The sequence below is a fragment of the Neopsephotus bourkii genome, unplaced genomic scaffold, assembly GCF_033783945.1.
Source record: "Neopsephotus bourkii isolate Nb327-2 ecotype Australia unplaced genomic scaffold, CSIRO-AGI_Nbou_v1 NB_275, whole genome shotgun sequence".
NCBI classification, from domain to species: domain Eukaryota; kingdom Metazoa; phylum Chordata; class Aves; order Psittaciformes; family Psittacidae; genus Neopsephotus; species Neopsephotus bourkii.
Window position 1 is genome coordinate 1,477,835 of NW_026900784.1, and position 18,480 is coordinate 1,496,314.

The window sequence follows — 18,480 nt, forward strand, 5'->3', positions numbered from 1 at the left end:
CTTTAAGTAGCCTCCCTTTGATATTCTCACCTTACCAAACAAAGCAAAAATGCCACTGTTGAAGGAGACATTCCAGTAACTCTGATGGTTGAGAAAAAAAGCTTTGGTCCTTGAAAGGTTCACTGTAAATTCAGCTGAGCTCCTCCTAGGTGCAAAGTTGGCCTCAATGATGAGCAAAGCAATGAAGGAAAGCCTTTATTTATTTATTTTTTTAATCTTTTATGTCAAGAAGCAGTATTAAAGTGCAAAGCACTTGAAACTCTTTACTTACTTTTGAATAGGGACACCATGCTTTTTGTTGTGGAAAAGAAGTATTTCTGAACTGAGCTCTTAAGTTTACTTTCTAAACAAAGAACATACCCAAGGAAAGCAATACTTGAGTGGTGGTTGAGTAAAAGCATAATGGGTGTGTTTAGTCACATCATGGATTTCTGGTATTTATTATGTCAGTAGGCATTACATCTAAGCACTGCAGTACCTACTGCTAAAATAATTGGAAAAAAATTAAAATAACAGCTATGTCCATGCTTGTATGTGTGGAGTGCCTGGAGCTCAGGTTAGAGTTAAAAAACCAAGGCATGGATTTCAGGCTGCTGCTTTCTTTGAAGAATTCCATTGTTTGAAACGCAGGAAACAAGCAGCACCTCCCTAATCTGGAAAATGTAATACTACTAAAAGAAGGACAGCAAAAAACTTGCTTGGGTGTTTCGGGATTTATTTTGGGGTTTTATTTTAAATCACCTGCATAATTGGGGTGGATAAACTAACTAGACTCAGAGGTAATGCCATCATAAAACTTACTTAGTACCAGACCATGAATGCAAATGAAACCTAGGGATTTCTATAAATCTCAACCAACAAGTAAGGTTTCAACACTTTCAGTCCAGATTTACTCATCTTAAGTAAACCATTTCATGGAGAGACTCTAGCCCTAGTCACGCACATGTACGAACAGCAAATGATTTTTAGTTTCTCATTTTCAAGAACATTAACTTAATCATGATCGAGTGAGCTGCTTGGAAAGGCATTGCTAGTCCTTAAATGTCATTTTTAAAGTTCAGCATAAGATAATGAACAGACTGAAAATGTCAGCAAAAGATGAGACCAAGATGATCCTGTATTTCAAGATTTTGTAACCACGAGTTACATCCTATCTCAAATGTTAGTTGCAAGTTTAAGACTTCGTACTGAAGTGTGAAGATTAAGATTTAACTGAATGTAACTGTTAGTCTGAGAAAAAAAACTATTAAATCATGGTATTCCTGAAATGCAACTGGAATTACAATATCGAGACACCTGCATACATCTGAGAAACAAATAATGCTCTGAAATATATAAGAAAAAAAAAAAAACCATACAAAACTATGTTTTGTAACACAGTTACAAAAAACTGTAACTATGTCATGGATTTACAAGACATAATCGAAACCAATAAAATTTCAATGAACAACTGTTGCTTGCTATTGGAAACAGATTACAGATGGCAAAAATACACATATCCAAAACATGTCAATTTCAAAATATTTTATTGAAATTTGCACACAAAAAATTTCACAAAAATATTCTTCAGTTGATTAACCGTTAATGAAAAAGCAGCGGTTCATTTCCAAAGACGTCCACCATATGGTTACATGCTTCAAGAGCTTTGTGTTTTTCTAATCATTGCTTCCATCATATCCCACTGCTCTTTGGTAACCTAATAAAAGAAAAAAGCATTTTACTGGAATTCCATATAACAATTATACTTCTAATTTTTTTTTGAATAAGAAAGGAATTAATACCGTCTTCAAATCATTGAATTCTCCTGCCATAGAAACATATTCTCCACCATCCATTCTTATAACCTAGAGAAAGCATAAGCAGTGTATTTAATAGTAGTGGGGTTTCTACAGCATTTCCTTGTTATGAACTATGAAAGCTGATTTTTATTGATTTGGATCAGAAAAAGCTATGCTTAAAATAACATAATTCAATCATTTTTAGAAGTTCTTTTTAAAGGCAGTAACTACCATGCATTACAATTAAAAGGTTAATAATGCTTGTAATGAATCTCAGAGTAACAGTTTGTTTCATTTCTGAAACCAGGGCTTTATAGAAAGTATCAGCAAAACTCAGACCCTCATCAGGTTAACTGTGTAAACAAGATCAACCCAAACTCACTGCTCCATTAACCCAGCTTGCATAGTCACTGCAGAAATAGGCAGCTAGATTTGCAATTTCTTCTACAGTTCCCAGACGACCACAGGGAATCCTCTCAATAAGTTTCTTCTCAAATGAGCCTGTTGGGTCAAGGCGGCTAAAAGCACCCTGAGAATTGACAGAAACATTACGGGGGCAAAGTTATAACTACATCAGAAATTAAAATCCAAGAGATATTTTACCGCACATAAACAATATGTCAGTAAACTGTCTACATTCTGTCAGTAGGATGAAAAAGAGAAACGTAGGAAACAAAACAATTCATCCCTCTTGCACTGATACACATCCACTGAGGATGATAAACTAGAATTTAAAACATTTGGGACAGTCACCCACTATGAAAAACAAAAGGGGTTAATAACCTTTGTTTCCCAGTCAGGCCCAATAAACATCTGAGGGTATAAGCAAGACTCAGAACTGCTGTAGAGGCAGTGGAGAGGAAGAAGGGGAGAAGAGGAGGAGAAGAGGAGCAGGAAAGCAATAGAAATAAATGATACACGACATGGAATAAGTAAAACTGAAAAGGGAAAAAACTCAATTTCAGTTACATTGCAGCAATGGCTAGAACTAAACCAAGTCATTGGAAGTTTTGGTATTTGAATACTTTACAATGGCATGGGAAATAGAAGAGAATTTTGTTCTTCCTAGTTCCTCCAAAAGGGAACAACCTCCTCACGTAAAATCAGAAATGTATTAGTAATATTTTTGTTAAGTTACTGTAGTTAATGAGTTAAAAGCACACTGTAATTTTGTAATCATGGCTGTACTCGCGCCACTAAAGTCTCCTATAGTCATGTTTTTAGATGCCAATTTATAAGCTTAACAGTACTGCACTTGTACACTTTTTTCTTTTCCTCTCATGACTTACAACAGTGTTTTTAAGACATGGATGCAGCTCCTAAGTCAAAAAGCCTTGATTTTGCAAATGCTGTTTTAAGTAAGGCTGGTCTGCCTTTTTAGGCTTTCAAGGCTATTTTAACTTGGAACTAATATGGCAAATGCAGTACTTTATTAAGAACACACAGTATCTCCAGTGGGATATACACTATTAGTTTAAATCAGAAACATTACCAGGAGGTAGCAATACTGACCCTTAAAGCAGTTAACTTACTAAAAATTAAGAAAATCTATAAAGCAAAGTGATCTTGCCACATGATACAGTGGATACCAAATGTTTATACAGATTCAAAAAGGAACAGGACAAACTCATGGAAGAAACAGATCCATCAAGATGATTGTAACATGAAGAGATAAGAAGTGTATCAAACTCCCTGGACAGAAAGGAGAAATGTCACTTAATGCTTTTCTTCTAGCCTAAAAATCCACCAGGTGCAAGGCCTGGAAGACTTCTGGTCTGATACTGTAATGTTGTTCCAACATTCTTACAAACCGCTGGTACTGCCACTTATCTTTCTTCACAGCCAAAAAAAGTAAAACTGAGTTGTCCAGTGTAGCACCTAATACTGACAAGAGGAAAAAAACAGAATAAAAAAAAGCAAGCAACCCTGCACCCCTTACCCTAAAACAACAGCAAAAACAATTGTGACACATTTTACAGGTATTATTAGGTGTTACTGCTCATAATTGTAATATTTTGGCTCAATGCGAAATGCATCTTCCTTTCTCCTCTCGCAGGACTGCTTCCTTTTTTTTCTTCCTGTTCCAGCTGGTCTGCATTACTTCCTTGAAACCCTCCAGTCCCCCTTTTCACTCATAACAAAGCTTCACATTTCCTTGCTGACTTAGTTTTTCTCTTTCTAGTGTTGTGTTTTCCAATAAACCTAGTGAGATTCTGCTCTCATATACCTAAAAGAGATTCTGACACTTTGGAATTGGCAAGATGTTTTGTTTAAAAATTAGGAGTTCAGGCAGAAATAGGCACTCTTACTCCACCAAGTATAAGGTGACAAACTATGTATGTACAGTTGAGAAGATAAAATTAGGTATTTCAATATTTAATTTCTTTCAAACCCTAAAAAAGGGTTTTTTTTATATTAGTGTAGTAAAGGGGCGGTAGCAGGCTTCACAAGTTCCAGAAATTCTGTTTAACAACAGGACCGGGATGCTGTGTGTTCAATATTCCACCACAGTCTTGAATACCAAAGAAATCATACTTTAACAGTTATGGAAAAGGTTACACTATTTTAAAGTTAACTACAAAGCATAAAGTGTACTATAAAGAATATTCAAGGCTGTGTTTCACTTCATGCCATGTACCTTTGTTTTTATTGGACCTGGTTGAATCACATTGAATCTCATGCCATATTTACCCCATTCAGCTGCAAGAGACCTAAAAATGCATTAACAGAATGCATCAATATTTTAAACATGGTACTTTAATAATGCTACTTAGAAAAAAAAATGTATTTTAAACTGAATCAAATGTGTAAATACTACAGTTTTCCTGAAACAGGCATTTCTACTTGAGGTTAGATTTTTTATATTAACATTTCAAAGAAGAAAAAGATCACATTCACAAACAGAGGAGTGTTGATTTAATAGATGCATCATAGATAAAGCAACATGAAAGAGCAATTCTTCCCTCACAATTCATACAGATGACTTTGGCACCTAAACTCCTTGAAAAGCAACTGTTAAGCCAGCATCTCTCTCTACTAATTTAGACTATCTCACATGATACTCAACACTGCTCTCAGATGTTTTGAAATAACCCAAATCAGAGGTTACATTCTAAAATGGGACCAGCAGAATAATCCTGCCTTATGGCAACATTTTCTCTGCATAAGAAGTACTCCAGATAGATCTAGCTACTACAGTGAATGAATTAGCTAGGTCATAAAGTCTCTGAGAAGTACACACTTCAGTTACAGCTCTACAGACACAAATTGAGACCATCACTCATTCCCTTATGTTTTTCTGAATGAAGAATTTTAGTTAATAAAAGGCTGCTGAACTGTTCAATTCCTTCTGCTAAAGTGCAGAGGAGGATCTATTAACTACGAAGGAATGCCATGTAGTTAATAACACTAGAAATCGTTTTGTTTGCTGAGAAACATGGACACATCACATGATACTGTTCTGAATTAAACATGGCCACAGACATTAATTTAAAAGAGTAAAAGGTAATACATTTCTTTATGAAACTAGAAAGGTGAAGCAACAGTATACTCCCCCCAAATACAACCACATCTTTTCCCAAAACAAAAGAAAAGTGGAAGTCACTACAGACCTCAAACAGTTCCCCTAATAACTATCTTTAAGTGCTGGTTCGCCCACAAGAATGCAAGAGAATTTGGTTATCAAAACTATAATTGAAACTTTAGAATTTGCTATTGCCAAAAGAAGTAGTTCCACTTGCTCTTACCTTGTCCTTGTCAGAAAAATCATCCACTCATCCTTGTGATAAAAATCATCATAATAACAGCAGTTAATACTTCCTTCTGTAAGAAGCTGTCAGCATACTATTTTCTTGCCAGGACACTGGAGACTGGAAGGTTCTCTTATGATACAATGGAATAGGAGAACTACACCAACTAGCTTCATTTTTACAGATCAATTATCCTACGTCAAATATGTGAAAAGCAGAACACACATTTTGCTATAGTACTCACTTGCTCATCGCTTCTACGCCAGCTTTGGCAGAGGCGCTCGGCAACACAAATCCTGAACCACTCTCTGCATAAATTGTTGTAATAGCCAGAAATGCCGCTCCTGCAATTTTCAACACACATTTTAAAAAACCCCACACCACACAAACAAAAAATACATGAAAATCAAATTCTGAACTTAAAGTAAAAGCAACCTCAGCGGTACAGAAGTTTGCAGCTCAAATGCTAGGGATGACATTTCACTCTGGGTTGTAAAAAGGCACTTTAAAAATTTGGTCTTGGAAGCTTTGCTTTCAAGCCTTTTTATTACAGTTCCCTCTTTTCCATCAATGTTAAGAGTTGTTCCATGAAAGTGTAAACAGCTACTGATCAGGCTCCAATAGTCTATACCCTCAGACTTCTTCTGATAATGAATTTACATGTGCACATCAGTCTAATTGGAGTGAAGGTCTAAGATGTGTCTTTTTAGAACCTGCCCTAGTCTAGTAGTCACTAAACCAGTAATTTGCCTCAATTTCATCAATATCTGTTTGGAAAGAGAAAAAAAAAAAAAGAAAAAAAATCAATACTAACAATTAGGTTTGGCATAATCTTAAAAAGACCCAGTTTAGGGCTTGAGTAAAGTATATGCAGGAAAAAAAAAAAAAAAATTCAGAAGCTTTTTCTGCAGTACAGCTTATGAGAAAGCTAACCTGCATAACTTTTTCCTATTATTATCACAACAAACTGCATTAGAAAAAGGCCACTTTCTTTTATATGTTATATTTAATACGAGATTTAGCAAAAACGTTATGGAAACTGCAACTGTTTATTTAATCTTTTATGGAAGCCTGTAAATTCTATTTGATCAATGACTAGCGTGAACTCACTTTTATTGCGAAACTGGAGGAGAAGGGATGACAATTCACTGCTTACACCACAGTAACTATAATAACTGTTCTACTTACTGTATTTTTAAAATAATTTAATTAGAAGAGCTACTCAAGGGATTATTTCTGAAACAATATACGTTACTAATAGAATATATGTGACGAAGTAGAGACTTGGTTAAAATATTACAATAATGTTACACAAGAGAAACTAAAGAGAACCATAAACAAGCACAGACAGAAATGCCAGCAGATATCCAGAGACCATGGGCCCTATAAGAAGTAGGGCACAGCAAGCGACTTTGAATAGAAAAATCAATACAGGGAAAAAAACACAGAACAGCTCTGAAGTTTAGAGTTGACTGTTACTTATACATTTTGCAGAATTAAACCACTGAAATTTGAAAACATGAGTTAAATAAAAGTGAGTTGGGTGAACCTAGCACAGAGGGAAAAAGGATAATTTACAGCTCTGAAGTTAGTACCCTCCAGTTCACATTTGACGGTATCTAACCAATTAACTCTTCTCATTCTGTAAAACTTTTACTGCATAAATAACACACTCTCAAATTACAAATCCCTCTTAAATACCAGTACAAACATAAGACTCTTAAGAGCAGAGCACTTTATTTACTAAATTAGGTTTAACATAGGTCACACTATAGGCCTAAAGGACATGCCAGTGTTTTAGTAACTGTTAGATGCATAGCATCCTCACAGACTGTTATAAAATACCTGCACAGAGTAACATCACTTCAGAAACAAATGACTCTGCTCAGACTTAAAAAAACAAGCACATAAAAATGCAATGAAGGTAGAAAATGAATGGAATAATAGGTACACTTGATTTACTTACAGAAACATGTCGTAAAGAAAACCTTACATAAAGAGTCTTACAGAATCCCCTAGAAAGAAGGCATGCAAACGATAGCAAAGAAATTCATGTGTTTTGGAAGCTTAGAAGTGAAAGGAAGAGAGACTGGAAAGGAAGGTGAATGACTTCTGGACTTTGTCAAATTTGAGGTTGGAAACAAGGAAAGTAGTTTTTTATTCAACAGCAGCAAAGACGTGTTTTTAAAGCTGTATTCCACATTACTACAGAGACATGCTGCATGCATCAGGAAGACCATAAAGGAAACTATTACAATAGTTTGCTATAATGATATAAGTCAGAGTTGGGGATGGTGTTTTAATGTAGAAATATTAGCACTAGAATGGTGGAAATAATTTTTTCATGTGCTGCTAAAATATATGTGGGAAATACCTTGTCAACTGACCAAAACTGTTACGGACTTACTGGAACAATCTTAACTTTATATAGTTATAATTAAATATACTGAGCACATTCTGGAGAAGGGCTTTGAAGAAATTCAACTAATGCAGAGGTATTAGAAATATAATGCAGAGAAATACAAACTGATTATTTCAGCAGAGTATCTGTACCTAGAAAACAGGATTCATAAGTGAGGGCACATGGAAAATCATAATATACCTCACTACTTTTAAATGTTATTTAAGATGATGTAATTCTGATCAAAAAAATAAGCCCAAGGTTTTTCAATTCATAACTGTAAGATAATGTAAAACGAAAACAATTATTTCTATATAATGTATGACATAACATAGAAGGCCATATATTAGTTTTCCCTCAAAGACAATCTGGTTAAGTAAACCTTTGGCTAAATAGTATATCAAAGAACTATCATATTTTTATGGTAAAGCTAAAACATTGGATTAAACTCCTTGGTAGTCTAGAACTAGGAATTATACCTGGGAAAATAAAAGCTAATACTGATTTCAGTTTTGAAATTCTCTTTCAAAGGTAGTATTCTATCTCAAAGGTAATATTCTCTAGTGCTATTAATGAAATACCACAGCTGTGAATATATTTAAGCATAGGACGAAAATGTGAAGTGATATCCTGACTTGCTGCTCATTTAAATAAATGCCACATGCTCAGCTGCTCAATAAAACTAACACAGGTATAGAAGACTCAAGAGAAGTAATACCATATGTTTTACGCAAAGCCTTATTTTTCAAACTTAAAAAAGTTTACAACTAGTACAAACTCTAAAATCAGATTTTTATATTCAATTTCATGGCTTCCAGGTTCCCTTTTAAGGGCAGATTCTAGAATGAAGCAATTGCTAGCCAGTTTTTATGTGTGATAGTTAAGTTATGGCTTTATTATAAATTAAGTTTCCTTCTAGAAATTATTTATAATGTTAAAAATTGTGTTTAAAACTCTTAAAATATATAATACGGAAAGGAACACAACTAATAATACTGCATAATAGAACGTGCTTAGTTAGCATTTATCTTAAGATACCTTTCTGTACTTTAATGAGCTCCTTTCCGACTTCCAGAGTTACAAAAGCAGTACCATTAAGCACAATATCAGTTATTGTTCTCCATGCATTAGCAGAAAGCCGCTCAGAAGGGGAAATAAAGTTTCCAGCTGCATTGTTTATCACAACCTGAAACACATGAAGGAAAACCTACGAGTTAACTAGAAATATTTTTTCCTGAGAGAAAAGCAAAGAAGGAACTTCTTAGGGTTTCCAGCTGGATAAGTTAGAAAAGCCCCACCAAATGGGGGGGAGAAGGAAGCAGGGAAGAATAATTAATCAGAAATTTTAACACCTGTAGCATGTATATATATCAGAAAATGAAAATGAGCTTTATCTCCAAACTGCTGCAGTTACTAGTTTAGTACTGAGGAACAGCAAAGGGTGACTTTAAGTCACTATTTTCCACAGAGTCTCAAGTTTATCCTAACAAAACAGTTTGTCCCCACCAAGTTCCAAGGTCACATATCACATTTACTGTAACAGATGTATGGAAATAAAAGCAAAAGAAGTTCAGGCAACCTGATGTCTAAAGTCTGGATTAGCTGACTGTTGCAAAACAGGAAGTCTAATCAGTCATGATAAAACAGAGTATTATCATTTAGTAAACTGCAAGCAACTAGTACAGAACTTTTTTTTAATAGATGTATATCCATCATTTGTTGCCTCCCTACAAACAATAATTATGCACAGGATACTTTCAATATATCATTTGCTTAGCCCTTCAAACTAGCAAGTTAGATACATTTTTTCTTAAGGGGACTAAGAAACACATAAGCAGTTCTTAAACCAAAACTTATGTGGCCAGATCTTGTGTATTTAATAATAATAACATGTAATGAAGCAATAAAATGGTGTATTACTTATGGAATGGCACAGCTTTACACATAAAGTATGTGGCCTAAAGAAATTCTGGTCTAAATTAAGATACTAGGCCTCCCTAGTTTGAAAAAAAAAAAAATAAATAAAACATCTGAACACCTCAAGATACTGAGGAGGTTACTTTAATCACTGAATAATTATAGTGAAGACACGATAGTGAAACTAGTGAACGAAGGACCGCATAAGACAATTTTTGAGGCATGTAGGTACATGAATGCCAAAACAATCCATATGACAAGAGAATGACTGGATTCTAATTGGCAGTAAGACTCTTGGGGATAGAACTGTAGCTATAAGGAGCAGGATAGTGCCATTAATTTCTGTTTTGGGGATCTCACCTCACATGCACAATAGCAGTGATGCCCAGGCTTGCAGTATTCATAAAGTTAGGTGTCATGTGTGTCACCAAGAGAAAAACTAGACAAAAAGAACTGAATATCAATTTCCTCTGCAGTCTCCCACACATAATATGTGAAATTAAAGAGAAATTAAATGCTTATGAAGAACAAGTTGTGGCAAATATTTATTCAGAAAACTACCGATGTACTAAAAATATAATATATAGAAATAAGTCTCCTTTCTTTCTGCTCACACTTAAGAACTTGAGATTGTGATATGCTTTAGCCAAAACCAGCAGTAACCATTAGTCAAAGTAATAAACAGATATCCTGCCTACAAATCAGGACAGCAAGCTGCCATATTTCATAGCATACAGCTGTGAGAAAAAGTTTCTCCACTTCTTACCACATTTAGAATTTAGGAGGTTCTACTCCATGTCTATAGGCAGATACTGGTGAATGCAGTGTCTACAATACATATTATCTACACATGACAGTTTTAAAAAGTCTTAAACCACACTGACTATCCTTTACGTTGATGTTAACATCCTCATCACACTATCAGCTAGCAGAATCTGAGTTTTCCCTCATGATCAAATCAGAATTTGGTGCCTGTAATTGTTCAGACTACACCAGACCACCCTTCTCAAAGCAACAGACTGACGTGAAGAGCTCTGTGTTTTGTGCCAAACTACTAAAATCCACATGCTTAGCTTGACTGAATATTTTTTTCTTGATTTTATGAGAACTTAAGTCTTCAAGTTGGAACCTTCTTTGTGCATTTTCATAAGCTAAGCAAGGACCAAAGATGACATAAATGATTATCTCAATTTCAAATTTGTGAGACATGCTGTTAATAGGCAACAAGCATAATTTGATACCAACACAGGTAAGTCACCTTTTCAGGAGGATTATAGGGCAGCTATATTCAGTCTACTTAATTAATTCAAAGAATCACATCATAATTGTTCCACTGTTTACAAAGAAAATGTTAAATCTTCAGATTAAGGTCATCAACGTTTTGTCTATTTGGCTACTAAGAATTTAAAAAATCACAGGCACAGAGTTATGAGTCTGAACTGTGAATGTTAGCCTTACCTTGAAATACTGCCACTTTCTGCCTAGTGTCTCTTTATATCCCATTAACCTCCTATCATAGCCATTTGCTTCATACCTACTATGCAGAGTATTTTCAGTAATGCAGACTGAAGTTCTTTCCTTTCACTAGAACACTTACAGCAGGATGTCCTGCCACTTGGATTACTTCAGCAACAGCATTCTTGACTGAAACTGGATCTCTCACATCACACTGGACAGCATGAACCTATGTAACAATGGAAAGACAGTTATAAAACTTAGAAACTACATCACTCAAATTCAACATGCCCACAGAAGCACATAATGCATAAAAATCCTATAATCATTTAAAGCATAACATTTGCAAATGTAAAAATTTACCTTATTCCCTGTTTTAGAAGAAATTTCTTCTGCTGTTGCTTTCAAAACATCAAGCTTCCTAGAAAGAAGTACACAACATCACTAAATAGCAACTAAATGCAATTAGAATTCAGATTAATAAAATCTGAGTATTATTTTCTCTGAGCAAATAAGCTAAAACGTATAACATGTGCACATGTGTATGTTGGTGATTTTCCTGAAACTACGTTTGGTCACTAACTTTCTGAAACAAGATTAAATCCAAACAATTTCTCATTAGCGATACTTCAAAGCAATTCAGAAGTGACTACAGTAAAAGACTGTTAACTTAATCAAATGTGATAACTTAGAAAACATTTTAAGGGAAAAACATGGCTGGTTTTGAAGTCAAAAAAATTAAGAGGAACGGCTGTAATTCTTTATTGCAATTCAACTCTGTATCAATGACACCTGCAATAATATATTCAAAATGTTCAATAATGGCTATTTCAATTTTTTTTTTCTCTTTTAGGCTTTAGTTGAATTTAAGTCTAATATTCTGGGTTATTTTGCTGCCACATATCATGGAAATGCATTTAGCTTATTTCTTCCTACTGCTGGTTACACCATTAGTCATTTGCAGATGGATCTGCAAATGTCTGGTATTTACAATATGACATAATTTAAAAGCTTACTGAAATAGAGTAAATAGCATATATTTATCCAGTTTCTGAAGAAAGCAGAAAGATCCATTATGAAGAAAACAGATATATTCATCATTCCGTACTGAATGAAAGCTCTAAACTACATTCATTAATACTTACCTGCTTGCTATAACACATGTGGCACCTAAACTGGACAAAGTAGTTGTCATCCCTTTGCCAATCCCAGTACCTCCACCAGTTACAAAGGCCACTTTCCCTTGAAAGGTATTCGGTGGCAACATCACTTTCTGAAGAGGTGAAAAGAATGCAGCTTGTGGTGCACTGCTGCCTTGATGCAGCACATTTGGCCCACAGCTGAAAAACTGAAAGAAAGAAAAAGAAGAAGGTTAGGTTTTTTCCTTATTTCTGCATGCAGGGTTGTTACATGAGATTAGATTTTCTTATGACAGTGGAGGAAACCATGACTGCCATATTATGAAGTTAATGTAAGAATGATCTGATTGTATTACACTAAAAACGGCCTTCATGTAAGTGCTAGTAACATACTAGGAGCTATTTTTAGACTTTCCAGGCCAACTACTGAAAAAAATGTTGTAATAATGATTTTTGTCATTTTGAAAGTTAGTCTGTCTTATGTCTGTCACTCTTACTAATATACATCGAAAAACAGTACCTACCAACTAATTAAGACTCCCAGCAGGATCTAGCTTTCAGATTCATGTATGTACTGGATGCATATAGTTTACTCCTAACAAATCCATGATTTTGACACTACAAGCATATATATTTACAGATTCAAAACCTTCAGTAGTAGCTTCAAGGCTTAGATAAGATATAAGGAGGAAAATCTTTCCTGTTAGGGTGGTGAGGCACTGGAATAGGTTGCCCAGGGAGGCTGTGAATGCTCCACCCCTGGCAGGGTTCAAGGCCACGTTGGACAAGGCCTTGGGTGATACGGTTTAGAGCGAGGTGTCCCTGACCATGGCAGGGGGTTGGAACTTGATGATCTTAAGGTCCTTTCCAACCCTAACTATTCTATGATTCTATGATCCTTTATTACTGTAATTAATAAAACATTCTTCCTTACTGGAGAATAGGGCAGAATCAAACTCCAGAAGACCTAAACCAAACATTACTGCCGCTAAGCAAACCAATGCCACCTCCCAGATAAAATTGGTCAAGACCTGGTTATCAGGCTAAGAAAGTTGGGTCTGTTCAGCCTGGAGAAGACTGTGTGGAGATCTCATAACAGCTTTCCAATATCTGAAGGGGCCTACAAGGCTGCCAGAGAGGAACTGTTCATCAGGGGCTGTAGCAACAGGACAAGGGGTAATGGGTTCAAACTTAAAACAGGAGATTTAGGCTGGATATAAGAAATTCTTTACTGTGAGGGTGGTGAGGCCCTAGAACAGGCTGCCCAAAGAAGGTGTGAATGCTCCATCACTGGCAGTGTTAAAGGCAAGGCTGGAGATGATCTTAAGGTCCTTTCCAGCCCAAACCATTCTATGATTCTATGACCCACATCACACTTTGTCCCAGCAGAAATACAGTAAATTAGCCCTTGATGAACTGGTCCTTGTAAAAAGAAATGTGGATGGTACATGTCTAAAAACATACATGAAAAGAGAAACAAATAAAAATCAGTTTTACATCTAGTGATCTACATCAACAAGAAAACATACCACTAATGCAATGAGAAATTTGTGATGTCATCAAGGAAGTCATAGCAAAAATAGCCAAGAGGGTATTTTTAGCATCCTAAGACACTAAACTAACTCAAGCCCTAACCTAAATACTTAATTAAATGCTCTGGGATGGCAGCACTACAGTAATAATTCCCAATTTATTTAGAATAAAAAGGTTACCTTCACCTGAAGCTACAAGTTCTTCCAAACATGACAAAACTAGATTCTTTCAATTTCTGATGTGCGCAAAATTAAAATACTCTTAAGTTATGTTTATTTTCTGTAGTACTAATTTGTCCTTGGGCCTTTAATGTATTTGAATTAAAAAAAAAAATAGAAAAGAAGACCAACTGGTTACTCTTGTATGGTGGTGTTAATAATAACATGAAAAAAAAAAGGTTATTTTAAAACAGTAAAAAATATTACAATTTAAGAGGGGAGATTCAGGCTGAACATGAAGAAAAAACTATCGCAGTGAGGCTGGTAGAACCCTGGCACAGGTTATCCAGAGGTGCATCCCTGGAAATACTCAAAGCCAGGCTGGGGGTGGTTCTGGGCAACCTGATCTAGTTGAAAACATCCCTGCTCATTGGAAGGGGCTGCACTAGATGACCTTTGAAAGTCCCTTCCAACCCAAACTGTTCTATGATATTATTTGCTAACTCACATTTTCAACACTAAAATTAAGAAACATTTTTAATGGCAGCTGAATCATTTGTACATGCTACAGCTGTAACGCACAGGGATGGAGCTTTGACAGAGCTTAGAGCTGGCCTGAGAAAGTGTGCATGTCAAGCTTCCTGTGTTATAATACATCTGCATATGAGGAACAGGTGAAAACAGAATAATCATGTAATTACGCCACCAATTTAATGGAGCTCATGCTCCAAAGACATGATGAAGCAAAACTGAGAGAGAAGAAGAGTTGTGGACACTACAAAGAACAAAATCAAGAAAGTAAAGCTCAAACTAATGCTAGAATTATCACAAATTATCACAGCATTTATATTAAGCGTGTACTTTAGGGATTCCTTCTGGAAATTGGGACTCTTCAGGTATGTGCTACAGCTTCTCAGGAGAAGAAAAATAAGCCAAAGGTGGTTCTAACACAACCAGACCACATGGAAAATCCAAAGAATGTCGTAACATCTTTCTGAAACAACAAAATTCTACAGATCTGATCTGCCTCAAATGTCTGTAAAACAGTGATTTTTTTTTTTTCCCAATTCTCACAGTGAAAATGGAATTTGCATATTTTAATGGAGTATCAGAACACTATTAAGCCTTCAGGAAAGGGGAGTGTGAAGATTCTCTTTAAGGTCTTTCTCTGTAGTTCCCCCACTTATCTCTCTTCAGGTATGCAGAGAGAGAGAAGGGCTCCCTCTGGAAAGCTTCAGCTCGTGGCAGACTGCAAATCAAGGCAGCATTTGGACTCCCTCTGCCTCCAGTATAAGGAGATAACCAGAGATAATCCTTACACAGTACCGAGTCACCTTGATCAGGTGGTCTGTGAGGCACACAGCCCACCTCGCTTGCTCACCACCAAAGAAACCTTTCCTCCTACTCAGGGAAAGAAGCCAGCCACAGCAGGGGCAGGCAGGAATACTGCACTGAGACTAATAAAGTACTGTAGTGACACTAAGCCGCCAGTAAAGTTGGTATATTTCAGCCATCTTTTCCCAAGACTACTATCATCTCACTACTAGCATGCACACGGGGCTTCTGTGACAGAATTCACTCAATTCGATCATTCCACTCTTTAAGGTCAAGGTTTTAAATTAAACCTCAGGTGTAAGCAAATATAAAGAAGCCACTAAAGGGCTTAAGGAAAACGGGGGTGGAGGTGGTGGAAGGGGAGCAGAAAAAAAACCCAACCAACACACCCTCACCCAGGGAGTGGAAGTGAATCATGAACTATTACAGAAAGCCCTCTCCTCTCAGCAGCACACAAGCCATCGCTGGCAAGAAGCACCGTGCCTGGGCTGAACTCAGTATAAATGGCCTCAAGAAACATCCACCCACAGGAATAAGCCATGTCATTGCTTCAACGGCAGTATTCAAGCCACTTAACCTAAATCGCACTGCACAACTTTGCTACTGGGATCAAGGGCGATGCCAACTCTTCCACGGCCTGTACGGCAACAGGAAACAAACACGCCTCCACTGAAGTGGACAAGGGCCGTGTCCCGGGGAGCACAAGCTGCGCCTCAGCGGCCGAAAGGGATCGCGCCTTGAGTTGACGAGAATCAGCAGGGTGCCCCTACCCCCGGGGTACTGCTAGGCTGCTTCCCCAACCCCAGCAACGGAGCATTCCTCAAGCCAGGGCCGCCCATTGAAGCCGCTTAGGCAACAGCCAGACGGCTTTCCCCGCGGCTGCGGTGGGGAGCCCGTGAGGCGGTTGGCGGCCCTACGGAGATCAGCCGTGCCCCTCGCGGGACAAGGGCGATCGGGCACCGACGGGACGGAGGTCGCGAAGCGCCCCCGCAGCGCCGTCCGCCTGCCCTCCTCCCCAGCACAGCAGATCAGAGCAGGGAGCGGCTTACCCGCGCGGTACCAGAGAAGCAGGCCGCTGCACAGCCACGGGCACCGCGCCACCCCTGTCGCGCCGCCGCCGCCGCCATATTCCCAGGCCGGAGGCCAGGCTAGCGGCGGCCGGGCTGTGCGCCTGCTCCGTAGGCAGCGCCGCCCCGGGATTGGCCGTCCGAGCGTGCTGCCTCACTGGGCTGGGAATTCTGCGAATTACCCACTATTTGAAGGAGACTAAGTAACTAACTTCTTATTTGTCATGTGGGACCTAACCCCAGGAATTGATATGCTCTCCATACGCGTAGCATAGCTCCTCTCAAGGGGTTCTGCCAGTTCTTGCCATGTGTTTTGTGGGAGAAAGGGCTCATTTATATAAGAAACGTGAAAAAAATGGTGGCACAGCAACCTGCTAATTGGGATTTCAAATGGGCTAGGTAACACGGCCGGGAAGAAAGTAGATGTAGATTAAATATTGGGAAGATATTGTGAGGGTGCTGAGGCACTGGCACAGGTTGCCCAGAGAAGTTTTGGATTCCTCATCCCTGGCAGTGTTCAAAGACCTGGTTGCATGGGCCTTATAGCAACCTAGTTTAGTGTGAGGTGTGCCTGCCCATGGCAGGGAGTTGGAACTGGATGATCTTAAGGACCTTTCCAACCCAAACCAGTCTGTGATTTGGAGTGAGATTGTGCTGATTGCATTTACAGGTGACTCCCTGACAGAAGCAGCATGGAGGCTGCACACACCAACACGTTGTTGACTTCCGTAAAACAAGGTTTACCAGAATGACAAAAGATTCCTCATTTCAAATTTAGCACTGTCAGTAGGGCTCAGAAAAAGGCCTGACCAGTGAACATTAAACCATGCTAATCTAAAAGGGATTACTTTGAGTTAACAAAACATTTATCTGTGATGCGCACATAGCCTGGCTACTCAGAAAGGTAACGATTGATATCCAGCCTTTTGCACAGCCTGGGTAACAAAGCAGAGAAGCCTGCAGCATTATATCTAGCCATAAGGCAGGGCAAGGGGATGCTGGAGTAGCACAGTAACCTGTGGATTCAGTAAAGCCAGAGGTTTTGAGAAGAGACAACACCAATGATACTGCGCACTTGTAAAACCTGGTATGAAGGACAACAAACCTGTCAGTGGGTCTATATTACCAACTTTTAAAGAAAGGATTCCAGGCAAACTGAATAGACACTGACTGCTGTGGGAGTTCAGAGGCATCAGAATTAAAATCCTACACTTAGTCGCCAGTGCTCCGTATAAAAATGGTCAAGCAGCTCAATGTTCAACATACAGAGAAATTGTTGATCTCTGATGGTACAGTAAGTTCTACAGTACATAATATCATTATTAGTCCTGCATACCATCTAGCAGCCACTGAAGAAATAGAGCCACACCACTAAGCAGTACTTGCCATACTATCATTGAAGCTGTATGACAAACATCTGGCAGATGTTAAAAGAGTCGCTGTAAGTTTTAGGTAGCAACATTTCATTAAAATCAGTTATCTCACACTGAGTCTCAAGAGATACATAATCCCCAAAGAAAAGTTGGAGAAAGGGAGTGAATATAGTTCAAGAGATGTTTTAAAATCAACAGTTACTGCAGAATTTATGAAGTTTCACTGAATTTAAGCTAAGAGGAAACCAGCTACAACGGCAAACCTTTTACACATTGGAAGATGCAAATGTGCAAAACAGCTGCCTCTGAAAGAATCGTATTGTCATGGTAAATGTGATCGAGAAGATATGATGAAACAAAATCTCACAAAATGTTTTTCAGCAGCTTTCATAAATGAGGTGCAATTCCTATACTAGACCTGTTATTTTCTGGTAATAAGAGAAAGTCATCTCCAAGACTAGGAAGCAGATTAATTAGAAAAAAAATTGAAATAACACTTTCATGTCTCATAATCGAGGAATATAATTGAAGGCAGACCACCTGCATTTTGCAATGCAGATAACTTTGCCTAATAG

At 37.6% G+C, this 18,480-nt stretch overlaps 1 protein-coding gene across 1 annotated transcript; it reads right to left on the reverse strand.

The window, feature by feature from the left end:
• Window positions 1-1,581: 1,581 nt before the first annotated feature.
• On the reverse strand, window positions 1,582-16,585 carry DECR1 (2,4-dienoyl-CoA reductase 1). Its single transcript, XM_061346798.1, has 10 exons — window positions 16,515-16,585; window positions 12,446-12,648; window positions 11,664-11,721; window positions 11,443-11,529; window positions 8,967-9,114; window positions 5,772-5,871; window positions 4,417-4,489; window positions 2,161-2,307; window positions 1,782-1,844; window positions 1,582-1,696 (listed from the first exon to the last, which is right to left on the reverse strand). The coding sequence occupies exons 2-10, from the start codon at window positions 12,565-12,567 to the stop codon at window positions 1,637-1,639; spliced, it is 858 nt and encodes a 285-aa protein (XP_061202782.1). The 5' UTR covers window positions 12,568-12,648; window positions 16,515-16,585; the 3' UTR covers window positions 1,582-1,636.
• Window positions 16,586-18,480: the final 1,895 nt, after the last annotated feature.